General features: G+C 45.5%; 1 protein-coding gene across 5 annotated transcripts in view; it reads left to right on the top strand.

Annotated features, from left to right (window-relative positions):
• The window catches only part of TRERF1 (transcriptional regulating factor 1), a 211510-nt gene that overhangs the window by 133735 nt on the left and 65607 nt on the right, over positions 1-12168 (top strand). For 4 of the 5 annotated variants that reach the window (XM_068232984.1, XM_068232980.1, XM_068232981.1 and 1 more), the window contains exons 4-5: positions 439-482; positions 5769-5907. In XM_068232984.1, coding sequence (XP_068089085.1) covers positions 439-482; positions 5769-5907 — 183 coding nt within the window. The remainder of the gene's footprint in view (positions 1-438; positions 483-5768; positions 5908-12168) is intronic. The other variant, XM_068232983.1, reaches the window with a different exon arrangement.

Here is a 12168-nt window from a genome sequence, read left to right as displayed (position 1 = left end):
GCATTAAAGCAGTCATTTCTGCAAAAGGATTCCCGACCAAGTATTGAGTGCTTAACTGAACATAATTATTTGAAGGTTGACTTTTTTTTTGTTTTAAAAACACTTTTCTTTTATTGGTCGGATGAAATATGCTAATTTTTTGTGATAGGAAATTTGGGTTTTTATGAGCTGTATTCCAAAATCATCAATATTAAAACAATAAAACGCTTGAACTACTTCAGTTGTGTGTATTTGAATCTAAAATATATGAAAGTCTAATGTTTATCAGTACATTACAGAAAATAATGAACTTTATCACAATATGCTAATTTTTTGAGAAGATCCTGTAGGTCTGTCCTTCACTAAACTAGCACTATAAGGTGATACATTCTCAGTTTAGAACTTATAAACTACGAAATGATGTAATAAAATGACTAGTCCTTTTTTGCTCCTTCACAGCTTGTGCAAGATGGACAAGCCCAGGCCGTCCCTGCAGAGAACAGGTAATTCTGTGCTTGTGTAAGTCTAATAATTACAGTGGCTTGCAAAAGTATTCGGCCCCCTTGAAGTTTTCCACATTTTGTCATATTACTAGCCCAAACATGAATCAATTTTATTGAAATTCCACGTGAAAGACCAATACAAAGTGGTGTACACATGAGAAGTGGAACGAAAATCATACATGATTCCAAATATTTTTTACAAATCAATAACTGCAAAGTGGGGTGTGCATAATTATTCAGCCTCCTGAGTCAATACTTTGTAGAACCACCTTTTGCTGCAATTACAGCTGCCAGTCTTTTAGGGTATGTCTCTACCAGCTTTGCACATCTAGAAAACTGAAATCCTTGCCCATTCTTCTTTGCAAAACAGCTCCAGCTCAGTCAGATTAGATGGACAATGTTTATGAACAGCAGTTTTCAGATCTTGCCACAGATTCTCGATTGGATTTAGATCTGGACTTTGACTGGGCCATTCTAACACATGGATATGTTTTGTTTTAAACCATTCCATTGTTGCCCTGGCTTTATGTTTACGTCGTTGTCCTGCTAGAAGGTGAACCTCCGCCCCAGTCTCAAGTTTTTTGCAGACTCCAAGAGGTTTTTTTCCAAGATTGCCCTGTATTTGGCTACATACATCTTCCCATCAACTCTGACCAGCTTCCCTGTCCCTGCTGAAAAGAAGCACCCCCAGAGCATGATGCTGCCACCACCATATTTGACAGTGGGGATGGTGTGTTCAGAGTGTTGTGCAGTGTTATGCTACATACACACTTGAGATAAAAGTCTTTGGAAAAGGCAAGATCACAGACCAATTTTACCCCATTCCATGTAGTATGAGAGCCATACTCTACACAGTCTACATGGTAGTCTCTTACTACATGGAATGGGGTAAAATTGGTCTGTGATCTTGCCTTTTCCAAAGACTTTTATCTCAAGTGTGTATGCAGCATTAGTTTTCCGTCACACATAGCGTTTAGCATTTTGGCCAATAAGTTCCATTTTGGTCTCATCTGACCAGAGCACCTTCTTCCACATGTTTGCTGTGTCCCCCACAGGGCTTGTGGCAAACTGCAAACGGGATTTCCTATGCTTTTCTGTTCACAATGGCATTCTTCTTGCCACTCTTCCATAAAGGCCAACTTTGTGCAGTGCATGACTAATAGTTGTCCTATGGACAGATTCCCCCACCTGAGCTGTAGATCTCTGCAGCTCATCCAGAGTCACCATGGGCCTCTTGACTGCATTTCTGATCAGCGCTCTCCTTGTTCGGCCTGTGAGTTTAGGTGGACGGCCTTGCCTTGGTAGGTTTACAGTTGTGCCATACTCCTTCCATTTCTGAATGATCACTTGAACAGTGCTCCGTGGGATGTTCAAGGCTTTGGAAATCTTTTTGTAGCCTAAGCCTGCTTTAAATTTCTCAATAACTTTATCCCTGATCTGTCTTGTGTGTTCATTGGACTTCATGGTGTTGTTGCTCCCAGTATTCTCTTAGACCAGTGTTTCTCAACATTTTATTGGTATGTACCCCCTTTAAAACCCGTGTACTCACCAAGTACCCCCAAGCATAGTAACCATTATGACAAGTACCCCTTAACAAATATATATTGAATCGTAGTGCATGATAATGGTTCTAAACAACTTCCAATTATTTACTATTACTTTTAATTAGCTAAAATACTAATTTGGTGTTGTTTAAATAAGATTTATAATTTTCTAAAACTATAAATTGGTTATTTATGGTTAAGTGTATCAAGCCCGAGTACCCCCTGGAACCATCAGAAGTACCCCCTGGGGTACGCGTACCGCATGTTGAGAACCTAGGTCTTAGACAACCTCTGAGGCCGTCACAGAGCAGCTGTATTTGTACTGATATTAGTTTACACACAGGTGCACTCTATTTAGTCATTAGCACTCATCAGGCAATGTCTATAGGCAACTGACTGCACTCAGATCAAATGCAGTCTTTCATGTGGAATTCCAATAAAATTGATTCATGTTTGTGACAGTAATATGACAAAATGTGGAAAACTTCAAGGGGGCTGAATACTTTTGCAAGCCACTGTATATGTGTAAGTCCCATAATTAAAGTGACAGTGAGGCCCGGTTCACTTGGACAAAAAAAAGTTTAGCAGACTTTATCGGAATGGACCCTAAGGGCCCATTCACACTATGGCGATTGGCAGGTGATTCCAGCTAATCGCCGAAGCGCTATCGCAATATTAACCCTATGGCAGTGATCTCACTGCCGCAATTTGCGAGAGCGTTTTGCCATTAACGGCAATCGCAAAACGTTTTGCCTGCAGCTTTTTCTTGTGATTTAGGAGCAATCGCGATACAGTGCTTATAAAAGCGCTGATCGCGATCATTGGGAATCGCGAGAGTGTACAGTGATTTTACCGCTCAAAATGGTAGCGCTAAGCGGTGAACAGATCCTATGTTAATCGGATCCACTCAAATTGCTCCATTCGAACAGATCCATTCGATCCATTCCGCCAAATGTATCGCAAGTTTGGGTCTGCAGCGATTTTTCGAGATAGATGGATGCGGCACATTAACCACGCGCTAACGGGACGGAAAACTGATGCCTTTAAAGGACAACTGAAACGAAGGCTGCCATATTTATTTCCTTTAAAGCAATACCAGTTGCCTGGCTGTCCTGCTGATCCTCTGCCTCTAATACTATTAGCCACAGCCCCTGAACAAGCATGCAGCAGATCAGGTGTTTCTGACATTACTGTCAGATCTGACAAGATTAGCTGCATGCTTGTTTCTGGTGTGATTCACACTACTGCAGGCAAATAGCTCAGCGGGGCTGCCAGGCAACTGGTATTGTTTAAAAGGAAATAAGTATGTCAGCCTCCAAACTCTGAGGTATTAGGGATACAGAGGCGCCAGAGGGATAAAAAGATCTAACGTTTAAAAATGAGGTAGACACAAGAAAATGCTGATCAATTTTCAGTAAAACAATGTATTTACATACTTCACAGAGGCGCTTGGCATAGTATCAGACCTGTTTTTGTATATGCTCCAACTTATTGCCTGCGGAAGCGTGTCACTCCAGCGAAACACTTTGTATTTTACTGGAGTATGTAAATAATTTTGCTGAAAATTGCCCGGCATTTTCTTGTGTCTGCCTAGAGACTATCTCCTCATTTTTAAACGTTTTAGATCTTTTTATCCTTCTGGCGCCTCTGTATCCATACTACATTATACATATCCACCCAACCCCTTTTTTCGTTGATCTACAGAGAGTGACTTCTTAATCCTGAGTGGGGACAGGTCTAATCTCCCCACCTCCCTTTACAGTGGTTGCCTTTGCGGGAACCCTGACTTGTGAGTATACTCCACATAATCTTTCCACGCACCTTCATTTACCAGTGCATACTACACTATATTGGCCTCTCTGTGTCCCTCTTTTTGTTCCAAACTCCGAGGCCTCTTCTCCACGGGCGTCTGAGCTCCTTGCCTGTAGCACAGTTCAGCCCCCCCGGATGCCACAAGCGTCTTTCAGCTGCAATTACGTTTGACATGCGGTGGCATTACCCAGCGGCCCAAAAAAATCTCATGTCACAACTTAGGACGGCAACGGTGCTCACATGCAACTCCATCGGGTTGTCCACAACCCGTGATAAGTGCTAGCAAGCAAATCGCAATGGCTTAGAAAAGCACTGCTAGTGGGTCCCAAGCCCACGAGAGCTCTTTTTTGAGTGTTTTTTTTTTTTTGCAGTGCCAACAATCGCCGTTGCTTTCAGAAACGTTTTGCTAGTGTAAATCTGTGGTGTTGAGCCCGCTGGAGCAATTGCGATTAAGGATAATCGCAATCGCAGAACATGCAGCATGCTGTGTTTGGTCTCAATACAATACCTAAGTCACCAGAAAACGCTCCTCAAATCGCTTACAAAATTCTTACCCAAAGCGATAGCAATTGCAATAGGGCTTTGCAATTTGTAGTGGGTCCCTAGTCTTAGACTGATTAGAAAAAAATTCTAGAACCCAAAAATGTATACCATTAACTACTTGCCGACCACCAATTGGCGTGAACGTGGCGGTTCCCCAGGACCGCTCAGTGCCAATTGACGTGAAGTCCTGGGGGCGTGTTTTGCTGGGGATCGCGTTCGCCGATGCGCGTGCATCTCCGATTGAATGACGGAGCTCCGCCCCATCATCAGTCTCCCAGCGGTGACCGCCGCTAGGAGACTGTTAGCCATCTATTTACAATGTACAGCGCTACGATCTAAGGCAGCGCTGTACTGGGGACAGCCGTGTCACTCGGCTGTCCCCTACAGAGGATCAGGAACGATGCCTATGACCGCCATTCGCGGTGATTAGCTGGCGGGGAGGGGGGGGGGGGAGCGCTGGGGAAAAAAATAGACAAATGTATTTTAAACAACCAAAGCAAATAAAAAATAAAACAAATAAACAGGTCAGCAGCGATCCGAGCCTACCAACAGAAAGCTCTGTTGGTGGGCAGAAAAGGGGGGGTCACTAGTGTGCTGCTGAGTTGTACGGCCCTGCAGCGAGCCCTTAAAGCTGCAGTGGCCTAATTTGTACAAAATAGCTCGGTCACTAGGGGGGCAAAGCCTGTGGTCTGTGGTTAAAGTGCAACGAAAGCGAGAGCAATATGGAGGCTGCCATATTTATTTCTTTGTTGAGTATACAGCGTTAAGGTGCCCATATGTCACTCGACTTGACGGCCTATCGACTATCTGATTCGATAATTATTATTGAATCAGATGAAAATCGGTGCCTCCAAGAGCATGCCCAATTGGTGCACGTTGGTAATGGCGATGGATCAATATCGGGACGAGTGATGTCACATATGTGCTATACGCCGGCGGCGTGTATAGCGCTAATCGAAGAGCGGGGGTCCAAAGATGGATGGGCATCGTACGGTGGGGGACATAGGACAAGTGCACACACGGGGGTCATATTTATACACTAGGGGCAGCGGCGAGTCGGAGAATGCGGCGGACTCAGGCGATTCCTGAGAGATTACATGCTGAAATTGATCGGGAATCGGCCTGTGGTGTATGGGCAGCTGGCAGATCTCTCTCTGATCAGATTTGATAAGAGAGAGATTTATCTCTTGGTGAAATCTGCCCATCATCACTAGATGTATGGCCATCTATATCTGGACAATTAAGGTTGGAATAAGATATTTGGTTGATAGGACCATCGTTTTTGCTTTGTGAGGGACAGGATGAAACCCCCCCCGCCCCCCCCCCCCCCCCCCCCACCTGAGGTAAATAATAATTATTTTCTTCTTTCCTTTTCTGGTGGCTGGAGCAGGCTGTACCCGGATCGGGCAGAATCGAAATCCCGGCTTACCTGCTCGGTGTGCTCCAAGGAGTTCAGAAGCCTCCCAGCTCTGAATGGCCACCTGCGCTCACACAGCGGGACGAAGAGCAGCGCAGGCCCCAAACAGGTACCGGCGGCCCTGCATGTGGTGCGCGCACGTTTCACTTAACCCCTTCAGTGCTGGGGGAAGAGGAGGGGCCTGAATGTGCGTCTATGAAACACATTCCAAGACAGCACATATAACTGGCTTTCATATTTCTGCATGCAAAACAGCAATATTCTTTCCCCAAGAAACAAGGGCCCGGATTCAGAAAGGCTATCGAGCAGGGGGGAGGCGGGGGCTAATTAGCCTAGGCTGTGACATCGCTGGGAGGGTGGGGCTACATACCAATATATATATAGATATAGAAAGTGTTTCTGATGCTGAAACCAGGTTACTGAACATAAAAGTGGGTCCTGAATAATTTACCGCATTCTACTATATGTCACTACAGTGCCTCTTAATTTCTCTCCTCAAAAAATGGCCTTAGACTATGACTATGGTAGGATTAGAGTGTGAGCTCCTCTGAGGACAGTCAGTAACATGACTCTGTACTCTGTAATGTGCTGCAGGAGATGTGAGTGCTATATAAATACATAATAATAATATAGTAGGACATTAGACTATGACTATGGTAGGATTAGATTGTGAGCTCCTCTGAGGACAGTCAGTGACATGACTATGTACTCTGTAATGTGCTGCAGAAGATGTCAGTGCTATATAACTACATAATAATAATATGGTAGGACATTAGGCTATGACTATGGTGGGATTAGAGTGTGAGCTCCTCTGAGGACAGTCAGTGACATGACTATGTACTCTGTAAAGTGCAGCAGAAGATGTCAGTGCTATATCAATACATAATAATAATATGGTAGGACATTAGGCTATGACTATGGTGGGATTAGAGTGTGAGCTCCTCTGAGGACAGTCAGTGACATGACTATGTACTCTGTAATGTGCTGCAGAAGATGTCAGTGCTATATAAATACATAATAATAATATGGTAGGACATTAGACTATAACTATGGTAGGATTAGATTGTGAGCTCCTCTGAGGACAGTCAGTGACATGACTTTGTACTCTGTAAAGTGCTGCAAGAGATGTCAGTGCTATATAAATACATAATAAAAATATGGTAGGACTTTATACTATGACTATGGTAGTGATTGTGATTGTGACTGCAGAAGATGTCAGGTTCTATCTAATTGATAAGTCATAAATGGCATAACAGAAAGGTAACTAGCCTACTAATATCTGTGCACTGGCTGTTTTAATTACAATTAGAAGTACTTCTATTAGTATACAGAGGAAAAGTAAATTGCTGTTGCAAGCAATTATTTTAATTGGCTGACTAAATGCAGAATCAATCTTAAAAACCACTTAACGACCAGCTAACGCCCATAGGCGTTGGCAGGTCTTTAAGTGGATTACATGGAATTGAGCGGCCTTTCCATGTCCGTTCATGGGGGGTGTCTCCATGAACAGTGTGGGAGCCGCCGATCGCGGCTCACACGCATAATGTAAATGTTTACATCAAAACGGCCCTGCTGCGCAGCAGCGCCGTAGGGCAGATCGGCGATCCCCGGCCTCTGATTGGCCGGGGATCGCCGTCATTTGATAGGCTGAAGCCTATCCCATCAGGCGCAGGACGGATATCGGTCCTGCGCACATCACAGCCAGAGCGAGAGGGGGGAAGAGGTAGGGAGGGCGGAAAACGCTGCGGAGGGGGGCTTTGAGGAGCCCCCCCTGCTCGGCCAGACAGAGCGGCGGCGATCAGACCCCCCCCCCCCCCCCCCAGCAGGTCATCCCCCTAGTGGGGAGAAAAGGGAGGAAGTCTGATCGCCCTGCCTTGCTCACGATCTGCGCTGCGGGCTGGAGAGCCCACGCAGCACAGATCTCCAAAACATAGCCCGGTCCTTAAGTGGTTAAGGTGATAATATAATGCCCCCATCAAAGAGGAACTGTAGTGAAAATGACACTATGAATACAATTGCTTATTTTTTATTTTATTTTTTTACAATATTCATTTAAATAGATTATTTAGTCAGTGTTTGCCCATTGTAAAATCTTTCCTCTCCCCATTTACATTCTGAAATGTATCACTGGTGGTGACCTCTTTAGTCCTGCCAGGTGATCTGTATGGAATGTTCATTAATGAGCGTTCTATTCGCAGAGGGAGATATTGCTTGCTTGGCAGTTGGAAAAAGCCGTTATTTCCCACAATCCAATGCGGTTTAGAAACGACAGCAAACTGTCAGGACCATGGTCATGACATCACACTGTGGGAGGGGTTTCACCACAATATCAGCCATACAGACCCCCCTGATGATCTTATTAGAGAAAAGGTAAAGATTATTTCTCATGGGAAAGGGGGCATCAGCTACTGATTGGGATGAAGTTCAATCTTTGGTTACAGTTTCTCTTTAAGTGGGATTCCTTCTCAATTTTAAATAGAATGACCCAAATCATAGAGGTTCCTCTACTGATTAGTTGGGAGAGGAAAATTAGGTTTAAAAAGTAGCATTACTTTCTCTGACATTGAGATCTTTCTTCACATGACAGGCTGACTTCAATGAACCGGTCTCTCCTCCTCCCAGCTCTGAAGGGGTTAACAGCGGTGCTGGCTTGCGGTGTGCTTGCTCTGTGCTTTGGCGTTTTTATTGTGTGTCGCTGAACTCGTATGTCCAGGTGTCACGCTATTGAGGGAAATATGTGTATTGTGTTAACCGGGAAGTTTTGTAATTATGGCAAGAATGTGGAAATGTGAACGTTCTGAGAATCTCGTATGTCTTGACGTTTCGTAGAACTGTGGCCTGATTTTCTTTTTATTACAACAAAGTTCAGCTCATGAGTAATCTGAGTTAGGGGCCCATACACTATTCACTTTTCCTTCTAGGAGATCGTTTTCATATTCTCTCTTAAATATCTTTTCACCATTTTACAATAGAAAAAGTACCAAAAAGTTGTCGAAAAAGTACTATCAAAATTATTCGGAGTATTTTTTTGCGTTCCTTTTTAAAAGGTAGTCTGAAGCGATTTTTAAAATAAAAAAGCGTATACTCACCTAAAGAGAGGGAAGGCTTTGAGTCCTATAGAGCCTCCCCGCTCTCCATGTTCCCCTGAAGGCTACCCTGTTAGCAGTCCGTGACCGTTCGGTCATGAACTGCTCTCTTCTGCGTTGTTGAGCTTTGCCACTCCGTACTGCGCATGCGCGAGCACCCTCTCCCACACACTCCCACGTGCGCAGTACAGAGCCGCCAGTCTTCATGAGCCCGAGTGCTTTCAAAGACTGCCCGATGTCTCCCACAGCAGGAGATTCAAACGGCGTCCTCCTGGCTCTTCTGAGGGTCCCGCTGGCGACTCCGTTACCGGCAACACCCGGGCCGGGTGTCGGGCCGGCTCTTCCTGGACCTTGACGCTTTGTGTCATCACACCGGCCGCTACGCGTCATCACGGCGTGACAGTCCTGCACATGCACGGTTTTCTAACTCTAAACCGCGCATGCGCAGGACTGTCACAACAGCCGCCGTGATGATGCATATCAGGCGGCGTGATGACACCAAGCGTCAAGATCCAGGAAGAGCCGGCCCGGGTGTTGCCGGTAACAGGAGCCGCCGGAGGGACACGCAGAAGAGCCAGGAGGACCCCAGGGGACCTCACGGCCTACGGTGGACTGGAGGAAGCCCCAGGTAAGTGACATTTTTTATTCTATGTACTGCTCAGGATCCCTTTAAATCTGGCCACTTCAGGATCTGCCCGGCCAATTTGCAAAGTGGGCGCCTGAGCCAATATGTGACTGCAACGTACATATTTGGACTTTGGCCAGAGCGTAAAATGACAGGACCCAGCTTGCCAAGTTCTGAAGCGCGGCAGCAAGCAGAGCCAGATGAGGGTTGGCTGAGATCGCTTCTGAGAGGTGAGGATTCCTGAAGCAGTGGCAAGTGGACAACCGAAAACAGATGTGACCATCGGATGGATGACACTTTTATATATAATTTAAAATACCAAAAAGTAGGTCAAAAAGTGCTATCAAATATTTTGAGTATGCTTGGTGTGATCTGCCTTCTTAAAACAGAAGGAATTTGCAATAATTCAGCTTTAATGGAACATCTGTGGTTACCCACAATGCACTGCTACTAATATGCAAATTATCTCTTTATGCTCCTGAAGCCAGGCTAGCATCCAGAACCGCTGGTGTATAGCAAGCCTATAGCTTTAATGCAGGTCTGGCTTTTAGGGGTATAAAGAGATAATTTGCATATTTAGTAGCGGTGCATTGTGGGTAACCACAGATGTTCACTTAAAGCTGAATTATCGAAAATGCCTTCTGTTTTAAAAAGGCAAACCACACTAAGCATTGCTTTTTAGTAGGAGGGTTTTTCTGTCTCTTTTAGTCCCCTATACATTCTGGGTCACCCCAAGCTGCTTGGTTACTCTGGTATTTTAAGTATTTTCTTGATTATTTTTTTTTGAGTACTTTCTTGTTTGCTGGTGGTTTAGAAGGCATTTTATTGACCAGGTGTAAAATTATCACCCAGGAGAAAAAGACCAAATACTCATGAAGGTCTTGGGGACAGATTCAGTGGCAGCACATGCAGCATTTTCATAGGCTGTACTAAAGTGGAGTGATATTTAACCACCCTGGCGTTCAGTTTATTGCGGTTATGGGTGGCTTCTGGTTTTTAAAAAATGGTGTTTTTTCTTTAGTGTAGCTACACTCTGCCACCAAGTCCCCCGGCACTGTGTCCCCCCCTCCGCTCACCACCGGCGATATTTACCTGGCCGAGATCCCGCGATGGCCGAGGCTTCCGTCACAGCTTCAGGCGTTGCTATGGCGACGATCGGACATGACGTCTGACGTCATGCACAGTTCCGATCTCTGCCATAGTGACCCCTGGAGGCTATGGAGAGGCTGCGCGGGTCCGGGGGGGGGGGGGGGAGTGGGGTGGGGTGTGTAAGTCAAAAGAGCGGTGATCGGGGGGATCAGAGCGGGCCGGCAGCGATCGGAGGGGTGATGTAGCTAGCCAAGTGCTAGCTACACCCTCTCCAAAAATGTTGTGCTAAAAGACCCTCCATAGCCTGAGAAATCCACCGCAGCGGTAATGGACGAGCTGAGCTCGTCATTACCGGCAAGGTGGTTAAAGGGGCTCCTAGAACCTCTCATGGGCATGCTTTTAAGACTCCGATCTGTACTGCAAAGTACTTAAATATGCATACCATTCTGTAGCTTGTTGTCTGAATCATCGTTCTAGCCCAAATAGTTTTCGTTCGATTTCAATTCAAGCTATCTTAGCTATGTTATAACTTCCCTGTCTTCTCTGTTAGAGAAGTGCATCACTGAATGAAGCAGGAAGAGGAAGTGACACGCATGGCCATTGCAAAAGGCTCCTCCAGTGGGGTCATAGCACGACTTTGTTGGAAGTCGTCTGGCTTAAAGGCATGCCCATGAGAGGTGCTCGGAGTCCCTTTAAAGGGAGGGTCTATCGAGTTGGTTAAACAAATAAAAATACTAATCCACTTACCTGGGGCTTCCTCCAGCCCGTGGCAGGCAGGGCGTGCCCTCGACGCCACTCCAGAGGCTCCCAGTCTTCTCCGGTGGCGCATCCGACCTGGCCAGGCCGGCTTCCTGGTCGGGCTTCTCCTTGCGCTCCAACGTGCGTCTCACACGGTCACGCTGACGTCATCGGACGTCCTAAGGACTGTACTGCACCTGCGCAGTACAGCCTGGAGGACATCTGATGACATCAGCGCGCCCACGTGAGGCGCACTTTGGAGTGTAGAAGAGCCCGACCTGGAAGCAGGCCTGGCCAGGTCGGATGCGCCACTGGAGAAGACCGGGAGCCTCCGGATGCCGGCGTCGAGGGCACGTCCTGCCTGCCATGGGCTGGAGGAAGCCCCAGGTAAGTGGATTAGTATTTTTATTTTTTTAACTAACTCCGTGAACCCTCCCTTTAAGGACCTGTCATTGCTGAGCAGATGTAGCATCTAGACGTGAACACGGATATTGGCACATGGGCCCATATGCAATTTACCTTTTCTCTTAAGTTTCCTCCTTGATGATGTTTTCAAAATGGTCAATAAAATGCCTTTCAAACCACCAGCAAGCAAAAAAGGACAGGGAAAAAAACCTGCAAAATAATTTTTGATACTTTTCCATTGTAAAGTCCTGAAAAGTTATTTTACATCAAAGATGAAAAATGATCAAGCGAGATAATACTCAGAATAATGTATAGTACTGTTTCACCTACTCTTTAGTACTTTTTCAAGTGCTAAAAGGTTATTTTAAACTGAAAATGAAAAATTATGTCCTATGTGGAAACTTAGATAAAAAAGTGAATTGAATAA

The sequence above is a fragment of the Hyperolius riggenbachi genome, chromosome 4 (genome assembly GCF_040937935.1).
Source record: "Hyperolius riggenbachi isolate aHypRig1 chromosome 4, aHypRig1.pri, whole genome shotgun sequence".
NCBI lineage: Eukaryota > Metazoa > Chordata > Amphibia > Anura > Hyperoliidae > Hyperolius > Hyperolius riggenbachi.
Note: the sequence above shows the minus strand (reverse complement) of the source record. Positions and strands in the feature narration are given on the sequence as shown.